The sequence below is a fragment of the Empidonax traillii genome, unplaced genomic scaffold (genome assembly GCF_003031625.1).
Source record: "Empidonax traillii isolate 1590-97213 ecotype Southwest subspecies unplaced genomic scaffold, ASM303162v1 scaffold154:size1206225, whole genome shotgun sequence".
Taxonomy (NCBI): domain Eukaryota; kingdom Metazoa; phylum Chordata; class Aves; order Passeriformes; family Tyrannidae; genus Empidonax; species Empidonax traillii.
This window is the reverse complement of record NW_020955347.1, coordinates 69,364-90,159: the sequence shown is the minus strand read 5'-3', so window position 1 is coordinate 90,159 and position 20,796 is coordinate 69,364. Positions and strand designations below refer to the sequence as shown.

General features: G+C 36.5%; 1 protein-coding gene across 2 annotated transcripts in view; it reads left to right on the top strand.

Annotated features, from left to right (window-relative positions):
- TBCK (TBC1 domain containing kinase) overlaps positions 1-20,796 on the top strand; it is a 91,964-nt gene that overhangs the window by 50,748 nt on the left and 20,420 nt on the right. For both annotated transcript variants that reach the window (XM_027884735.1, XM_027884734.1), the window contains one exon: positions 11,438-11,613. In XM_027884735.1, the coding sequence (XP_027740536.1) occupies positions 11,438-11,613 (176 nt within the window). The remainder of the gene's footprint in view (positions 1-11,437; positions 11,614-20,796) is intronic.

Below are 20,796 nucleotides of genomic sequence, written 5' to 3'. Positions count from 1 at the left end.
ACTGAATAGTTTACAGAGGTCTAGGATATGGCAGGAAGCAGGCTGAGGCTGAGTTCATGGTTGCATAAATCAGTCTCTCAGAAATTCAATAAGTTGTCATAAATGAAGCTCTGTGATTTCTTTTAATACTGTTACAAATTCTGTCTCTCACTGTATATTCTCCCACATGGGTTCAGATTTCAAAATTTTACATGTCTCCTACTTATTAGTTTAGTACTATACATTTGCTACTGTATTTTTCAATTTATAAGAAATTTAATTAGGCCGTTCTTTATGATGTGGATTTTTTGTTTTCAGTCTCTATGCTTAGTCATTTCAAATGCTTGTATTAAATTTAACTGGATATCTTCAGATGGCTGAAATGTGAGTGCTAAACTAAAAGATAGTCTCTCTCTGCCTCCTCATCTCCCTCATCTATTAGCTGTATATCTTAATTAAATATAGATTCATTAATATTTAACTTATTTTCTCACGTAAGGTCATTTTTCCATATGTTTTTTTCCTTGAAGGGTGCTAGATTATAGATTCCAATTTGTTTTCAACCAGCTGAATTACTGGCAGTTGAAGTACTTTATGCTGAGGTCATGTGTAATAACACACAAGTTCTCATAATACATATCTGTTTATGTGATATAAAATTAATTCATGAAAATTCATAGTGTTCTGCTGGTTCTAGCTGATGACAGCTTTGCTGATACTTTGGTAGGAAATATCAGTTTCCTGAAAGATGTACATTTTTTAAGCACTGGTGATGTCTGTGATATTTTGGATATCACCAGTGGCAGAGTTGAACATTTTGAGGTTAATCTGAAGCATATCATAGAATACTACTAGTAAGACTACTAATGGAAAAAAGTATGAGGGTGTGACTTAAATGTTATTGTTAAATGTTAAGTGTGACTTAAATGTTATTGGTCTAGCTTAATCAGTAACTTTTTGAACATGCAGTTATCATAACCTTGTGTCTCCTCTTTCTGACTTGAGTCTTATTTCTTGTTAAGAAGCATTGACTGATTATGCTTCTTGTCAGTTGTGTCTTCCAAACAAAACTTCTATTACTTTGGTTACAATAAATTGGGTCCTGAGGCTGAGAACTTCCTGAAAGTAATTTTCAAGCGACATTCACCTGAAACTGGGTCACCCCCAGAAAGAGATTACTTTGTTCAGAACATCTGCAACAATTTTAATCTAAAATCAATTGTTGCTCAACAGTCTGAAACTCCTATAATTTTCAAGCTTTCTGTGCACTGGAATTTCAGGCTGCTAATAAAAGCAACTTGCTTTCCAAACTGATAAAGGTATTTTACTGCAATCTTGAAACTTTGTGGAACACTTAAGTTTTTTTGTTTTTTACAGAACAAACTAAATGCTTAGTGCTTTATTTCCAGTTCACTGTATATAACACAGTTTTAATTACTGGTTAAAAAAGTTAATGATGTGAGGAAAAAGAAGCAGCATCATGCTATTATTGATAATTTGATTTTGAAAACTCTTTCCAATGCTTGTCTCAAAGCTTTGGCCATATTTTTCTACAAAGTCAATACAATTGGGCATTACTTGCTATTTTTGGAAGCTCTGTTTTACATTTCAGTTTATTTTTATGTAGTTTAAACAATGTCCTAGCATATTAAGAAATTTATTTGAAGAATTTGGCAAAATAATTAGTTAATTAGGAATACTGGAAAATTCCTTTGCTGTAGCCACAAATGTCCTAGTTCATTCCTCGTGGGGGCTGTGTGAAGGCGACATGTATCAACTGCTAAAACTTAAATAGAATTGGATTGTTTAGGAAATTACTACCTAAGGTGTTTATTTTTCTTTAAATTCTCTTTCATTTGTTCTTTCATATTTTTTCCATTGTGTTTAAGGAGCTCTGTTAAGTATGAACCTTATTCAAACAATATAAATACCAGAGAAGATTTAGGAGGTACTATTTGAGACAGACAAACAAAACCAACCCTGGAGTCATTGCTAATTTTTTATGTGCGGTTTAGAAATATAGTAAATTTTGTCTTATTCAGCTGATGCAGAGAGAGCAAAGACTGCATGCATTACTTTTGTTTTTCCTAAGACTCTGACATGTAGCAGAATGCTGTAGGAGCATACAGTGCTATCCCTCCACCTCTTCTGCCCTGCCTGTTTCTCCTAAAATGCCCGTAACCGTCCAACAGGCCACTCCAGTCACAGGTCTCATCCCACCAGGCTTCACTTGCACCAACGATGTCACATATCTGGGACGGGGCCAAAGCTTTGAGCTCCTATTGTTTTTCCTCATGCTGAGTTCATTAGTGGAGAAACATTTCAGGTGTGGTACTTTGTAGCCAACACCTCCTGAGGCAGATTGAGGGATCCCATGAGTGCTGGTTTTCTCAAGTTTTGGGTCACCATCCCATCGCTCATCGCTGGTTAGCCTGGTTTTGTCCCTTTACACCATCCAAGTTAGTTTCAAGCTCCTGCACTAAAACTCTTTTTCCCCTCTGAGACAGGTGCATCCTGTCAGGAGTCAGTAGACCAGGTATTGAGTAAATCATCCCATGGTCAAAAAACCCAAAATTTTTCCAATTACACCAACCTCAGAGTCTCTCGTTGACATGGTGGGTTTGCCTATTCCTATTCCTTGTTACTGGAAGAAGCGAGAAAATCACTACCTGTGCTCCTGATCCCTCTACCAATCGTGCCAGTGTCCTGAAGTCTCTTTTGATTGGCCTCGAACTTCTCTTTGTTATTTCATTGCTGCCAGTTTGAACAAACAATGGCAGATAGTAATCAGAGGGTCTTTTTAGACTGGAAAGTTTTCCAGTAATTAAAAAAATTATTAGTAAAAATTATTAGTAAAATTACTAGTAGTAAAAAGAAAAATTCTGAGCATGTTCCTCATCTGCTCTGTTAAATTGACTTTTTGTAGATGCAGGTGTATTTCATAATGCAGTTCCTCAAGATTATTGACTGGTACAGAAGCAGAGAGATTCATAAGGGCACACCTGCTCACCAAGGCTGTTTAATAGTGTCAGACTCTGTAAGATGGATGTTGTTTTGCCTGAAGCTATGAGTTCTTTAATTATTCACCTTTTCCACTTGTAGCAACACAAATAAAACACAGTTCTAGATTATAGATCCTACCCTCTTGAGACTAAAGACAAATGCTGAAGTGAGTGACACACTAAAGAAAAAAAAATCCTTTATTTTAGTCTGTAGTTGTCACTGGCAGAAGAAGAAAATCAAATATCTATCCTTCAGCAAAGGACTGTCTGTCACAAGAGATGGTGTTTCATGAAAAGGGTGAAAAGTGAGTTCCATCAGTAGAACTTTCCTATTGCATGTCTTAGAAACAGTCTGACACACAGCTTATGCCTTCTGTTTCTTGACAGAAGCTTAATAGTACTCTTCATAGTGAAAGGGCACTTCAGAAAATAGTTTATCCACTGGTTAGTCATGTAGGATTTTGTACACCTTTACATTGGAATAAAATCAAAGTACAAGAAGGGAGATTGTCAATACTAGCATTTCTAAGCATGCAAAGACAAAATTCAGACCACTTTTATCTGAGCTTTGCTTCTAGATGTGGTGATGACTTTTTTCTCTATACAAAGGTGTATTTCTCTCCTGTTTCATTTTATTAAAATTATGACCTTAAAATTATTTCAGTATTAGACTCATGCTTAGAAAGCAAGAGTGTGCACTAGAATTTTTTCTTTTTACAGTTACAGAGAAAGTTGCTGACAGAGCAAGGTGCCTAATAGGGTATCTGTCTATAGTTTGGTTACACTGAGTAACACCTGCCTGTACAGGTGTAAATGGTCTGCTCAATAATCTTTAGTTCTCTAACTGTTAATTGAGAAGTTTTAAATAAACTGCCCAAATAATGCAGCAGTAAAATTTCTTGATTAAAATGTACATTAGCGGCACATCTCTACATATTGTAGATTTATTTGGGGACTGTATATCTAGCATTGTAATAGAAATACCCATAACTAATTAAATACAGAATTGGAATGTCAGTGTAGGCTGAGAGCTAGAAAAATCTCTGTCAAAATAAGGACTGAGAAATGGGGTCTGTCTTAAGTGAATTCTCAGCATTACTCATACTGTGAGATAGCTGTCAGCTCCCTTTGCTTGACTTCCACATAATATTTCACTGAAACTTTGTCTTTATAAATCTGCAGGAGGCATTTGATTCTGTCTGTTCAAACTCTTTAGTTTAGTTCAAACTCTTTAGTTTAGTTCAAACTCTTTAGTTTAGTAGAAATCAACAGAAAGACCAAAACTAAACATGGAGAAGTAGAGCAGAATTTGTACTTAAAGCTAAGACTTTGTTGGTATTGCAAGCTTGGAATAAATTTCGGGCCTGCATTGTTAGTACTGAAGAGCAAAACTTGGAGATAGGAGAAGGACAGATATCCCAACTGGGATGAGCTGAATGTTGCCTGTATTCTGAAAATGATGATAAATTGTCTAAGTACCCATCAGGGATATGTAATTTGAAACCTCTGTCACTGCAAAAATTTAAGAAGTTTAGACATACATCTGTAGGGGATAGGCTGGTCACATTGCATTTAGCCTCACAGCAAGGCAAAGAGCTAGGCAGTCTCTTGCTGGTTCTGTAGTCTTTATGCTAACAAAAAAGAAAGCGTAGGACAACTGTAAGGAAACAAATTCAGCAATCACGTAAGCTGATAGAGTATAAATCACAAACTTGTCTACTGGGAAGGTAGCCCTGAAATGACAAACTTAAAAATATCTTGAATGTACTTAAACACTTTTTTTCCTTGGCTGATGAGTAGGTTAATTATGCAGCAAGCTTTAAATAACTTAGAAATGTATACTGACAAGGTTGGCCTGATGTTAGTTACTTAAAGCTATTAGTTTTGCAATGTGAAACAATAACATAGACCTTACTAATGGTAAACACTGAAAGTTTTGGATCTCAGAAGTTATCTACTGTAGTAACAAATAGCAAGAACGTTTCTTTAGAAATGAAAGCACTTTTAAGCATGGGTACATAAGCAAGATGGTTATCCTTCCTGTTTACAGTTGCTTTATTTGTGGGAAATAACATTTCAGTCTTGAATAAGATGTTGCTTGCTCTGGCAGTTTGAGAGCATTATGTGGATAGTCATTTGGCAGATCTAAATATTCTGTTTGTCTTCATCTTTACCCAGAGTTTTTCCATCATCGATCTAGGAATGAATGAGTCAAATTAGAGGCTTTCATCCTTTTATCATGGCAATAGTAACTCCTTTTCAAGGTTTACTTCAATTCTTGTCTTATTTTAACGAATGAAAAATCTGAGTTACTTCATATTATTTCCTTAAGAATATCCTGAAGGCTAACAGGAGGAGAGCTGTGCTAATACGAAAGACATCTACTTATGGCTCTTTAGAGAGGAATCAGTTTTATAGGCATTTGGCCTGGTCAGAGTTTCTGACTGCAGAGCTTTTTACAAGTTTATGCCTGTTGTGCCTGGGAAATAACAGAAGTCATAGTTACCACCCAGATGGAAACCTATAACAACATGATCTCTATTTATGCATGCAGAGTTTTGTCGTTTGCATATTATTTCTGTGAAACACAGATTTAGGATAGAGAAGGTGAGTTTCACTGTTTTTTCCGATTCTAAAATTGACTCAATAGACATTTAGCAAATATTATAACAAACCATACAACATATGAAAACCAAAAAAAAGTTTTTCCTTCAGAAATGATAAATTGTTGCATGTTGTGTTGGTGGCACCGCAAATTCCTCATCTCCTACACATTGTTTGTGTTTCAAACAATTTTTCCTGAGTCAATTCCTTCGATTTTGTAAACCTGTCCTTTTATGCATCTCCTGTAGATGGTTATTATCTACCTATGAAATAATGTTCATTCTTCTGCTGAGGGGCTTTATTTCTCCTTCCGTATCTCTCAGGTTTTGCATCGCAGCCTCCATCTGACTATTTCCATTATACAGTGTGAGTTCCTGTGCTTCTGGTGTTGGCCAGTATCCTACCCTGTGTTAGCGCTGGTTCAGATGTCCTAAACATTTTGTTAGTTTGTAGAAATATTTGCTGTTAAACAACCCTGGCACACCTCATAACAATGTTTAAATTACACTTTCCTGTTGGAACTTAGCGAACATTAGTCTATATGTAATCTGGTTGTGCCTTATTTCTCAGTGAGGCTCAGTGTGTGGCATTTGGTGATTTGCTTACAGTGAAGCTTTATTCTTTGTACAGTCACTCTGTATTCTATGTCTTCCCTGCTCATTTTTTATCAGTGCAGGACAGCATCACATTTCTGTACTGGAAGGCACTCTTTATTAAACCTTTTCACTGAAATGCTGAGTCAGAGCAATTCTTACAATCGCAAGCAAGAAAAGGATGCAAGTTTGCCCTTTATGCAGTCTGATGTCTCAGGGAATAATTCATAGTGTTTACTGCTGCTTCTCTCTATTTCTGGCCACAAAACAATGAAGTCACGCAACTATCCTGTAATGTGTGAAATAAATTATGTAAAAAGAATAATTTTGCACTGACCTTTTTGTTTATAATAACCTTCTAGCACTAATAGATATAGAGATGTTGGATAGAAATGTCACTTCTCTTCCTAGATTTGTCCTTTTAAATATGCTGACTCGGTATATCTATTTGTATGTCACGAGAAAAAGAAAAAGTTTATGGCCTTTTGCCTCTCTTTCTTCTAAGAGCAGGAATCAGGAGATCGAACTGACTGACCTATTCAGCTTCACAACTTTTATAGCACAGAGATTTTCTGGCCTATTTATGTGTCCGTGTGGTGAAAGCTGATGTTGCCTGGCAGGGTAGCAATAAAGTATTTGTGATGGAGAGGTCAAACCAAGCTCATAATTCTGGGCTATTCCCAAAATGCAGAAGCAGTTTATTTTGGCTGAATTTCTTAACTGGTATCCTGTTACCCAAGGAAAGGGCTCTGGAATTGATTAACTGCACACAAAGACTTGGTCTGTGTACTTTTTCATTAAGAAAGAACCATTCATGTTCCATTTGTTGCCATGAGTTGCCTTCACTTGCTGTGAACCATATATGCACATCCGGTTTTGCTGTAAAAATAAAAAATTCTATGTGCTTTTGTCACAGGTGTATTGCATTTAAATTGATGCTCTTTTAACATCTGTTTCAAGTGCAATCTACTTTTCTCCTGTACCTATAGCAATAAACCTTAAATATATGCATCTTTAAAAAGCAGCTATGTCAGGCTGAGCCATCCTTTTCAGTTGAGGCTGTTGACAGAAGGAGGCAGCAGCTTGATAAGAAGTTATAGTTTAGCATGAACAAAGCAGAATGAAAAACATTTTAGGATAAATAGGAAGCTTAGTTTAGGAAAAGAGCAAAACATTTAATAGGCCTAATGTTAGGAAGAAGCCATGGCAACACTAGAATATTACTGAATATCACTTTTCTTTTACTTCCCTAGCCTTTTTTTTCAATTCCTATAGTATTTGCATATTTAGAAATCTCAGTATAAGCTTTTTGACGCTGCGTGAGTAGCTGGTGCCATACAGTTGTTTATTGTAAGGCTTCATTGTTGCTTGACTGTGCAATATGAGACTCATTTGACCTGGAACTCTTAAACCCAGTGTTTGGTTTTCAAACTTGTGACTTTAGTTCCTATGTACTTAACTGGCAGCTTTGACTTTCTGAAATATAGATGCTCCTCACTATTTCAAAAAAAGACAATTTGAAGATATACTAAATTTTGAAACAATAACTTATTTTTATAGTATTTGTATTATGTTTAAAGTCAAGCTTAAATTTTTTCAGTGCACACTTCACAGTTAATGATGCCATGTTATGTCAGCACATTTTCGTTGCAGATTTTCCAGTGAAGTAATTTGTATTGATAAAAACAGAAGGCACATCCTTTTTAAACTACTGAACACCCCAGTGTTGGCACCTTGGAGAGCACAGAGATGTTATATATGCATCTCCATGAGTGAGCATGCCCTTCTCATCCTTTCTAAATGTTTCTGTTCACTTCTTGCTGATGCCTGGAGGTTTATGCAGAGCCTCTCTCAGAAGGGTGTTCTTCTGACTTATTTGCAATTGTCAAGTACTCTGGTGTCCTGGTGAGGTAGTCTCTGCTTATTTGGTCATCGTCTTGTCCAAGAATCTAGACACTGACTGAATATATTTACACTTCTGATATTCCAACAGTATGTTTTAAATAATGTGTATATAATGTTTTCTGGCTTGTAACACAGTTACTGGGGAGCAGGGAGAGTACAAGTGGGATTAATTCTGTGTGAAAGCGAAGTCTTGATATGATAACAAAAGATAGACATTTCACCAGAGACTGACTCATTTGTTATATATTCGAAAGGGCATGGGAAGAAATCAGGACTGAAGGTTAGCACAGCAGACCCTTACTTATTAGCCAAAAGGAGGAGAAAAGATCTTATCCAGCAAGGCTGCAAGAGATTGCATTGCATTTTAGTTACTGACAGGAAGTGATTTTTCTTAAACCAAAATTTCAAACAAATGATGAAGACAGACTTGAAGGTTACTCAAGTGTGAGGCCTGTTCATTCAGTGTGACTAATAAATATTCTGTAAATATTTATACCAGTTCAACATAGTCTTAAACTCCAGTATCCTGAAAGTAACTGTCTTAAGAAAAGGAATGCAAGTTCTTTGAGTAAATTCTTTCACTACCAATAATCTTACCTCCCTTGTGAGTGCTAAATGTTGACTGTTCCCATATATATGCTTACTTGTGCCTAGGGTTTGCACATGGTTGGGGGTGAGGGCAGGCTCATTACTGTTATTAGTGGAAACCATAATCGCTTTGTTATATTTTTATTTTGCATTATTTAGAAGTAGATCAATTAATCAATAGACTGTAAATTGGCGTTAGGCTTTTGGCAGCCTTCCTCACAAAACATTTAAAGTTCTCTCTTGTTCTGTGGAATTTCATTTTCGACCATGGCCACTGACCTTCTGAAATGCTGCTTTGAAGAAATGAAAAACCAAACAGTCAAAAATCACAGAACAGACAAACTCCTACCTTTTTTCCTTACACCCTGATATGTGAGAACTGGTTATTGTTTTTAGGGAAACCTATTGCTACATTTTCCGCTTTTCTAAATGAATACCTTTTGAAAGTACAGAGGTTGTTTTAGGCAAAATATTTTGACCTGTGTTTAACATTGTCAGTCTCAATTTCTGCTTTGAGCTTTTTCATAGCATTACTGTACATGGAGTTCCTATTCCATCCCCCAGTTCTCTGTTTTCAGTTTCAGATATATGTAGGCTATTATGCCTTCTCACAACCAATGTTTCTCATGCTATTAATTATTGTTGTTCAGATTTTTTTTTATTGACTAAATTCGTCATTCATATCATTTATTACAGAAGTACTGATAATGTTTCTTTAGCTAAGAATCTCAGGAGATGGTGTTATAACTCAGTTATAGCAGTCTCTTTACAGGAAAAACAAACAAACAAAACAAAACCAACCCCACCATAAACGTACTACAGTCTTGAACTGAAATTCTCAACTTTTTATAGATAAAACGAGTCATCAGAAATGTAGAAAAAGTGCAACTGAATGACCATGCTTCAGGGTGTATTCTGAGCTTTAGGAATAATAATGATGAAAAGCATCTTCTCTCTTTACCTGAATTTAGAAATTGTATAAAATTCTCCAGTTGCATGATTTTTCCTTGGAAATGATACTAAATAACAACCTTCCATTAGAGTATATTCAAAATTAAAAATGTTTTTCTCACAGAATGAAACATTGTTAGTTGCTGTTGAGACATCACATTGTCCATTTGTCTATGGTATCTATTGCTTCATGTAGGTAGGGAACCTTATGTTGTCAAGGAAAGTTGTGATTTACTTTCACATCCACAAGAAGGTTTTTAGAGCTAGAATCAAAATTAAGTAAACTACATTGTCAGTAACTACTTTATTTTCAGATTTTTCATAATTTCAGAAGCAAGATGGCACAAAAGCATGTTGTCGTCGATGAAATTAAAGCATATACTGCAAATTGTATCCTGTCTGGATATGGACAGCTTTTGAACGTGAGAGTAATAGATCACATAATTCAGTCAGATTTTACACAAACTCAGTAATCTCATCCAGCTGGAATATTCTGTCCCAAGCTTCAATTTCATGTTCTTTTGCTCACCACCCTGCTGATGGCTGAGGTTTCTGGAGTCACTCCCAGTTGATGGCAAGGCATCAAATCTGTTGATGGCAATGAATGATTGATGGCAGTGCATCAAATCTGTTTGAGATATACAGATGAAACTTGGCTACAGTGCCTCTGTTTTCTTCATAGAAGCTGATGCTTTAATCTTCTAAATTGTGAGTGTGGTAATGAATCATCTAAGATGCTTGGGACAGACACCAGATGTTCTGATACACCCACTGTTTGTCTGTCACAGTACACTGCTTTTGTTATTAAATGCAAGTTAGGGTAACTTTTCTATTCCTCAAGCCAAACACAGGAGATGCAAAACTAACTAGTCCTTTTAGAGAGACAGAAAAGTAATTTTTTTTTTTTTATGTTACATCTTGTTAGAAGATAGATATGTGCAGGATGCTTAGTGTTGCAAAAAGTGTATTTCTAATAGGTTGGGGGTTTTTTTTGCTTTTACGTATAGATTTCATTGTGCTTTCCTACTTTATATTTGACCACAGCTTATTTTAGGATGTTTTTTCCCATTAAAGAGGTGTCAGCTTTTCTCCAAGCTGAGTAATATTTTGTTACACATGGCACTTCACTCTTTCAGCCAGAATGTGTCACTGTGAATGTCTGGTTGGATTTTGGACTGTATTTTTGTTTGTTTATTTATTTGTTTGTTTGTTTAAAAAGTCACTAAAACAAATTCATTCTGTTTGCCACCAAGTACAAATTAGTGTTGAGAACTCCTGTTTTCCAGCAAACGGATAACACATAGCTGTGTCAAAATGGCAGGCCATGCAAAGTTTGATAACTGAAAGCTTTCAGTCTGGCTCTTAGCAGTATTTAACTGGCAAATAAGGTGGTTGATCCAAAAATCCTGGTGTCTGTACACTGCATGAAATCTACTTTTCATGTACTGCATGAACTTACAATTGAAGAGTCAGCAGTCTGACTTGTGGGAACTTTTAGTGAAGACACCTTACACTGAGTAGGATTCAGTTATGGTCCTGTGTTTGCATTGTTTAAAGTTCTGATACACTTCTCTTTCCTTAACAGATTTATTTACCTAACTAGGAATAAAATTAATCCTTAAAACATCTTTGTTAGTTTTTAATAAAAAAATAGTGCTTTTCTTTTTGAATGGGAAAATTTTTTTTAAAACTAAATGCCCTTTGAACGAGAGAGAGAGAGAGAGAAAGGTGTAGATGGGTATGTGTAGCTCAGTCAGTTGGCTTTACTGAATTTTTGCGCTTGCATTTCTTGTTTTTTCTTTAAATCCCCTTCAGAGATTGATATTGAGCGTTGTGTCCGTGAGTCGATCAACCTGTTTCGCTGGACTCCCAAGAGTGCTACGTACCGACAGTACGCGCAGCCTCCACGGCCGGCCAGCGACAGCAACGGCACGAGGAGTTCCATGTCCTGCTTTTCAGCAGACTATCAGGAAGCACCTCGAAGTGACCTGGTAAGTAACCTAGGAATAGGAGCGGAGAGAACTGTTCAGATTGCATGATGTTTCTCCTGCCTCGGGTAAGGCGCTTTTTCCTGTTTAAAATTTAAACAGGATGAAAATACCCACCAAATCTTTGTTACTGGCATTTATGCTGTCACCGCAAGCACAGGGATTTGATACATTCATCAGAGGTTCTGATTTGCTTGTCAGCTAGTGCACAGTGTTAAAACCTATGCTGTATTAATAATTTTGATGACAAATCAGTGCAGTCCAATGCAACCCAACAAGTTGTTGGGTTTGGGGGTTTTGTTTTGTAATTTTGCTGCTTTGAACTTCAGCTTCTTTGATATCCAGACCATTAAAATTATTTCTTCTTGTGATGTGTTCTTGCATCTCCCAACTTCTACTCCTTTGGCTTTGTGGTATTTGTTACCACAACAGGCCAATGTCCACAACTCGCCTGCAGAACTACAAACAGGGTTTACTGTATGAGAAAACGAGTAAGAAGAACAGTTTGCCAGTGAGAAATAGGGAACTGGAAAGTGATGCTGGCAGCTCTGGCTGCTCTTGGCATGTCAGGTGAAAGGCATGTTGCAAGTTATTGTGAGAGGTCGTGTGTGAGTTATGCCTGTGTTTATCTAGGCAAAGAATAACTAGTGACTAAGAGAATATATGCATTAAGTAGATAACTCAGTTTAGCAAAAAGGTTTTTCTCTTCTCTCTCCAGTAAAATCTGATGATTGTTTCTCTTGTCCAATGCACCATCTAAAGAATGATGATTTGAAATTATTCCTTTCCTTCCTCTTAGCAGTATTAATTCTAGTTAGTCTCTTAAAAATCCAAGTTTTATTTTATTGTGTTCTTTTCCTTCTACCTTCTCCTACAGAGTTTACTCATGAGTACGTTGCAGTAATGGGGGAAGTATATATAGACCTGCCATATCTATTTGGTGTATTGCATTAGGTTTTAGTCTTTCCATTTGTTTTTCCTAACTACTAAGACACTAAGAAGTGTTGTTGTCACTCAAGTGACAAAGAACCTTTTACTTAAACCTGAAATTGGTAATCTGTCATTTTCTTATTTTTCACTTTAGTTTTTATTTTATTTCTATTGTTGTAGTTTCTGGAAGCCTTAGCTACAAATCGAGAGCTCCAAGTGCAGACATGCAAATGCAGAACAAAAGGAAACTTCTAAGAGCTTATAGGATTTAAGAAACAATAGGTGGCTGTTGAAAGGCAATGGAGAAGAAAAGTGAAATTACAGGAAAATACTGGTAGTTGTCATACAGGAATTGTAGCCAACACAAGTGCCGCTGTGCTGCTCTTGAGATACATAGAGAGGTTTTCTGAGGGAGCTAAAGGCTGCATATTTGTAGAATAATTCATGTCAGACCTTAAGAAATCATTTGGTAGAAATTCATGCAGAAAACAGGTCCAACACTGAATTCAGATGGGGTTGCCCAGGAATTTGATCTATCGGGTCAAGAAAACTTCCAAGGAATGTATGCAGTCTCTCTTGGCAGTCCAGTTGGATGCCTGACAGATGCTAACAGTGAAAATGATTTTGTGTATATGCTAGCTTTTCTGAATGTTATGACAAAAGAGTAAAAAGATAAGTCTTCTGATTCCTAAGCATTTGCTTATGCCTTTATGTGTCCAAGCAAAAGTGAAAGCACTTGGAAAGAACAAAGAGGGAGACAGGAGAGAGCAGCAATGGCCTACTGAGATAGAAAACAGAAAAAGGATTTGTATTTGTACCAGAGATAAACATCCTTTATTTGGACCTAGCAAAGTTCTTTCAGTATTCTTCCATTTCCTGAGAATTTTTTTGGATGTTTCTTACTGATAGTAATTTTAATTTCATACCAGAATTTGTGTTTGTTTATAATGCCAGTAACTAGGCTCTTCCATCCCACAATTTCCAAGAAATTAGGCAAATGTTTTTGGTATGTTAAGGAGGAGAGAAATAAATACTAGAATATTGTCTTCTCTTTCATTTTTACTTCCTTTTACTTAATGGCAAAGAACGTTTCATTTACTACAGCATAACTGGTGGTTTAACATCTTTTGAAGCTCAAGTATATTGGATCTTTTAGTTACTGCTATATCTTTTTTTAGCTCAAATTATGGTCTGCAAATGTGTTTGCTCCCACGTGCTGTATTTTTGTGTGTCAGATTTTGAGCCAGATAGATACAAGTCAGGTTTATTATGCATGGGTCAGGAGCTGTAGTTCAGACTTGGAAAATCCCATGTAAAAAGAGTCAATAATGAACTGCCTCTCACTTGCAAACAGTTCTGCACTTCTGGATGTTTGTCACTATGAGATGACACTTCTCAGGGATTAGAGCGATATTGCTAAAAAAATTAAAATTTAAATTATTGGTGAAATACGCTGTTTACACACAAAGGTTGCATGTTTTGGTTTTTTGTGGTTTGTTTCTGTTGTTTGGGGTTTTTTTAACCTTAATCCTGGAATTATTTATCTGCTTCTTCAAACATCTCCTCTACTGGTGTTTGTTGCCATGGGGAAACTTTTTATCCACTTGAAAGCAGTGAAATTTAAATTCAATCTTTAGTACACACAGTATCCTTTAATGGATTTTCTAAAACACCATTGTGTCCTTGCTGTTCAATCTAGCTCTTAAAGAATTACTCTTCTCTTCCCTACCTATTTAGTTTATTATATGCGCAGATATCTTCTACTATATTTCTTTGTCTAGTTTTATATTTGTGGGTCACCTCTGTATTTGAAAGTGGGCTGAGTACGTAACAATTCATTTGTGAACAAAGTTATGTGTTTGCTTCTGGAGGTAAGTTATGACTTCTTGAAACAGGAAGTGTTTACTGTTTTTAATTGTGAACACCAGCTGTTTCCTACCCCTGTATTTGTATTTTCCTTCTAAGCTGCTTCAGTTTGTTTCCAAAGTGCTTTTTATTGGCTACTCAAATATCTGTGTGTATCTGCATGTTATTGCGCTTTGGTTAATAATAACATGAAAAGTATTTACCCTCTGGGTGTGCATTTTTCTCCCTAAATCAGCAGTCAGTAAAACAAAACTGTTTTGACTCTCTTTATTATTAGCATTGCTTAGTATTCGTTTTAGTGACATCTATTTGCAACTTCATAAATAGGCTTGAGTGCTCTCTTTCTTCCTGGATTTGTGTGTTGCTTAATCTTTTACTTTTTCAGCCAGTAAGCATGTTTCTGCTAAGATAAAATCTCAAGGAGGAAATAGTTTTAGAGAGGATGAATGTACATCTTAAGTGGCTTTGCATGTTTATTTTGAGAAAGATACAATGTCAAAAATAACAACAGAAAAAACCTTTACGTTCACTACTGAATTTACGCTACAGTTGACTCAATTTTGTCTGTAACTTTTCTTTACCAGTACATGGATGATGTTTTTCTTCTTACTCTTCCTGAAACTTACCTTCATAGCCTGGAAACTTGAATGTCCAGGAGTCATACAGATAAATAACACTGTCATTTAACAACTGTCTTCTATAGCTGTGTCTCCAGTATTATGGTGGACATACGCTCTCTCCAGCTACTTGTGTGTTTCTAAAGGAAAGGGAGAGAATGTTGCAGCTTCTTTATCAATATCTGCTCAAGTGTGACAGGTGAACTCACAGAAATCCCACAGGCTGATACAATTATGCCATTACCTTGTTCTTCTACTTCCAATCTTCTTTTCAAAGGTGGAAGTTCGTGATGGATGTTGAGGAATGAAAGCATTCAACTGGAGAAAAGTCTACCAGATGATTATTGATCCTTGCACTGATTTAAATGCTACCAGTCCAGTTCAGCTTTTTATTTTTAATGCAGTAGTAGAAATACCTAAGCAGCAAGATGACTTCATGGCTTGATCAAACAGCACAAACATGAAAAACATTTGCAACAGTAAAGTTTCCTGATGATAACTTTCCTTTGCAGATAATCAAGGATAGCTTGTGTGATAGACATGATGGGAATTCAGGCCTATGTGTAATAAATGCACCAGCACTCAGTTGCTTTTGAGTTCCTTTGTGTTCTTAGGATATATTTGTGCATTTGAAATGTATTGACTAGGTTTATATTAAACTATCAAATAAGTGGTGTGTAAATTCCATTTATTCTTCTAAAAGAAGCATGGTAGGTAGTGTATACCAGTATTTCAGTTTCAGCGTGCACGTAAAGAAATGTCCAAGTGCAGCAGTGCAGTGTTCATGCTGTTCATGATGGCTGTTATATTTAATTCTGCCTCAGGGGTCTTTGGACTGCCTTGACCCATTTCAGGTTTATTTTGTCTTCTGGTTTTGTGGGGAACTTGGGTTTGTTTTCTTCTTTCATTCAACAGGAAGCTGTTACTCAAATTTGTATTTAGTTCATATTGTACAAAGCATTAACTGATCAGGATCTGAGTTAATGCTTCTAACTTATTTTACATTTGCCTTTGATGCTTCTGTTTTTCTGGTTGTAGCTGCCAACAGCTTGAATGACAAGTTGGGTTTATTTGTCATTTTTTAGATGAGTTGGTTAAAATGCACTTTTTATGTCACTCTCCTGGGAGTGAATAAACAAACCACTGTTTAATTAAGCATATCATAAGCTCATAATATTCTGGAAAATATTTTTAGGAGTTGTTGCAAACTTCAAAACTTTGGCTGTGTATTGGTTAGCTTTTTGAAGTTTTTTGGTAGCCAGCAACCAGAAAGTGGGGAGTGTAAGGACACCTCTGCTTGCAGTGCTTTGGTTCTGCAGATTAAATTAGCTAAAGGGAGCCTTTTTTAGCACTTTCTTTCCTCTGATTGGTTTTAAAAATATGAATGCATTTTCTTACATTTTAGGACTTTTTATGGTAGAAGATGAAGCGTTAAATCAATCAACCAGAGTGGATAAAACACAAAATATAAGGCTTAGGAAATAACTGATGTTAAATATTTGTTTAAAAGTCTCTAATAATAATGCTGTGGTTGGTTTTTTTAAGTTGTAATATAAATAGCCATTATTTTAATTGAATGTAAATTCATTGAAACAAGTATGCTGCTTAGCTGAGGCAGAATTAAAGGAGTATATTTATAATAATCTAAATATTATTTATATGAGACTTAAACAGTTTGTGAGACACTTGCTCTAGATCATATTTAGGGATTGTGAGCATGTTTTGCACAGACTTGGTTTTCAGGTCTCCCTGGGGTGTGCTTATCTGCTGTGAATGTAAATGGGGCAGCTGGAGCAGAGTACTCTCTTGCTGCAGCCTTAGGCTCAGGTTCTGGATTCACTGATTGTCCGTCGAGTCCTTCCTCACAAGCCTTTGCGATTATACCCACTTTGAAGTTGAAAGCTGGGTGTATTTGACCTTTTTAACCTCCCTCAATTGGGATTCCATGACTGATTAACAAATGTGCTGAGGGGGAAAGGGTAATTGTAGTAAAATTAATTATTAAAAAAATAGATCTAGGCAGTTCTTTCCATCTGCATCTTGTGGGAGTGTTCTTTCTAATTTTTTTTAGTTGTTATTATTTGGAAATTGTTTTAAAACCAGATTCTGGGTTTGATAGCCGTTGAATGCCTTTGATCAAGTAAAGTTTCTCTTTTTTTCACTTTTTTTTTATTTTTTTGTCAGTTTTGTTGTACTACTGGGGAGAAGAAATTTACTTAAAAATCATAAGCAGTAGCCACTGAATGAGAGAACAAGGAATATGGCAACTATCTTCACCACTCCTTGAGGAGTGGAACTTACTGACAAATGATCTGGTTACAAGACAAAGAAAGAATAGGGTCTGTAATAAAGTAGTAAACACTACAGAATAGTGCATTCAAGTTTGCTAATACTATTAAATAGTTTGAATTTGCGGCAACTCTGTTTTTCCTTTATATGCCCAGTCTTAGACCCTGTGGAGTGTATCCCATGAGGATACATTGTGTGTGGTAGCACTGGTAACACAGTCTGAGGTCAGTCCTTGCCAAAGTAAATTGTTGGAATATTGAAATGAAAAATGGAGTCAAACAAGAAATTTCTGAAGTCTGTCTGCCCAGTATTACATCTGTCAAACTGTACTCAATACTCAGCCCTATCTGGCAATCCAAATCTGAACTCCGCAAAGTGACACTGTGGTTTTTACCTGTGCTTTTTCCACCTGCATTGATTGATCTGTTTTCTTCACTGATTACTGGTGAGTGATCTCAGTAGTACAGTGGCGTTCTTGAAAGTTTGGTGTTGCCCAAATGTTTCTTTCCATTGGAGCAAAACCTTATGTTCAGACACTTTTTTAAATGCACGTCCAGTGCATGGAGAATGTTGAGAAATAATTACATACCTCCATGTTTTAGTAATTTTTCAGGCTATAGTGGCTTTAGGACCAGCACAGATCTAAAAACCTTAATGTTTTATTGAGCTTCTGATAAGCAAAATTAGATACTGCAGAGAGGAGCTGTCCACCTGGTATTACATTTTTTGTGTATGTTCTTCTAGCATTAGAAGGCAATGGAGTTTGGGAGAAATTTTTTTTGGAGGAGAAATAAACTCAAAGATCTTAGTGGTTTATCTCTGACACAAATTCTGGTCAGGTGCACAGCTATAGCTGCCTCCTGCCACTCACAGTCACTCTAATTCTGGCTTGCACCAACTCCTGTGTATGCCATATCCTGCTGCTGTGATAGTTATGTCTTAGAGTACAGTCCTATGTAACAGTGTTATTAGGAAGATGTATTAAAAGTGAGTTTTCTTTACATGGGGAAGGGATGTATTATGTCAGCCTAAGGTGCTTTTTTCCTCTACTCCTCAATCCTCTGTCCTACTCTGTTCTTTTCTCTACATGAATCTCTATAAGAGCCTGCTTTAGACTAGCCTTGAATTTAGAATTCTGTCACATTCCTTTCTCAGGCCAGGCTAAGTACTTTGTGTTTTCTCAATTGAGAAAGGATGTGGTGTCTTTATGATCTAACTTTATTAAGAAGTGCAGTTAAGAGGATAGAAAGGACTTTCCTGAATGCAGCTCTCTTGACTGGTGCTGTCTTCTTGCAGTTGATAGCCTAGTACAAATTGGCTGGTGGCCTGTGTCATTGTGTCACCATTATGTTAATCTACTAGTAAAATTGTTACAACTATGTGTTTGGTTTTTTTTTTCCTCATCTACCTTTATTAACAGTGGAAAATGTGATTTTCAACTGTGTGTGACAGCATAACTAGAAGAGTCCATGCTGATTGCAACCTTTAACCTGCAGCAAAACTTAGTCCTGGAGACCATCTTGCAAATGTGAATGAACGCATTGTAGGCTGATAGGCATAAATGCTACTGTTGATGCTAAAATGATGATTTTTATATAGCTCAGCAAAGCTTGGACCCAGGCCAACGAGCAGAGTGATACAAAAGTTCAAGGAGATTTATGTGAAAAGCACATACAGCTTACAGGGTAACTGTTTGGATAACCATATTTTCAAACTTTTTGTCAGTTGAATTCAGTGATTATCTTAATGGTCACCAGTTAAGATAGAGCCTTAACAGTATGTTTTGACAGGCTCAGTGGTAAATAACTGAACATGTCCCAGAGCTGTGCTGCCATTGTTAATGCCAGTTCAGAGAACAGGAATCATGAATAAATAGCAACTAGAGAAGGATCCTGAAGAAAGGTGGATTGTCTAAATCCAAGATCTCTGACACGAAGTGAGATGCGTGATCACATTATGAAGAAATTCCTCTTACAGTTGCAGTTTGCACTGAGATGTGATATTAAATTCCTGTGGTTTTTTTTTTTAAAGAGGGCAAGGGAATCTCTGACTGTTTTCTAAAGTCACTGCAAGAATATTTCTCAAATCAAAGGATTGCAATTTCTTGTCAAGGGGAGAGATTATCTATGAAGAGGGGAAACAAGAGCCACTGATAGAAAGCAGGGAAGGGTGATAAGACCATTCTTGCCGCTGCTTTTACTTCAAATTTTATTTCGTGTGAAAGCATCTTGTGAGTATTTTCAGGCACGACTGGATTATGGCTCAGCTTTGTATTTTAAAATGGTTCCCTGCAGTGGTGAGAAACCTTTACGTTTTTTTATTGTATCAGAGGCAATAACTGAGACTTTGCAGCTTGTCTGCCTAGCTGCATGCAGGGAACAACTTGTCATTCAGCTCTGCTGACTCAGCTTATTCACTCAATTATGTTATTTCAGGGAGAACAAGAGAGGTTTCCTTAATAATGAGCTGCTTTGGCAGGAGAGCTCACTTATGTTTTTGTAGGCTGCCTACAATGTTGTGTGAAGACATTTGGAGGATGTTTATGATTGACAGTTGGCTGGAAGATGTTGTTTGCATACTTCTTAAGGTGTGAGTTCTGGAGCAGGGAGCTTTGTGGAGGAGTCCAGTTGGTGGAGGGGCTGGAAGAGTACAGCTTGCAAAACGTATTTGCAAAATGAAATGGAGCAAACTTTAGTAGGAGGTAGAGGGAGATATGGAGCATAGAGAGGGTAGGCACCAGCGTCTTGACTCAGAAACACGAGAAGCAGAATATGATGGCTGAGGAGGACTGAATCTGAAGTGTAAGAATGATTTTGCTGAAGAGGTTGTGTAGAGAACAGTGTCTCTCAAGTGCTGAAAAATTTTAGAAAATACTTCCTTAAATCTGGAAGTTTGGCTGCTCCTCCTTGATAAACAATCGTGGTTGAACATCAAAAACATTGAAGCCTTTTTGTATGACCCTTTGCTAATAATAGTCATTAAAGTGGTGGGGAAGGGGTTGGGAGGCTTAAACCATTATCTTATAAGCTTGTTTTAAAATGTTTTTGTAGCCTCTTTCTAAATATACATGCATACACTGCTTTCAGAAGCAGAACATTATGTTCTAAAACTACGGAGTGACATCTTCAGTGAAACATGTTTCCTTATGAAGGACTTTGATATTTTGGATAGAATATTTTACTTGAACCTCGGATTTTAATTGTACTGACTTTCAGACTGAAGGTCCTTTTATATTAAATTATCTGCAGTAAGTTTTGCCAACTTCAAAGACAGAGAGGAGAAACACTGCATCTACTCAGATAAAGCTATACTTTCCATGGATAAAAAGTTGCTTTATAGCTCCGGTATTTATCAGATGAAACTGTTAAGTTCAGGTTCAGCAGACCTAAAGATAGTTGGTTATTTTCTTGAAAAAGTGTATATCTTCATTTAATAGCCACGATGAAATGCCTGTAAGAGATTGCAGGCTAATAGGAAAAGAGAT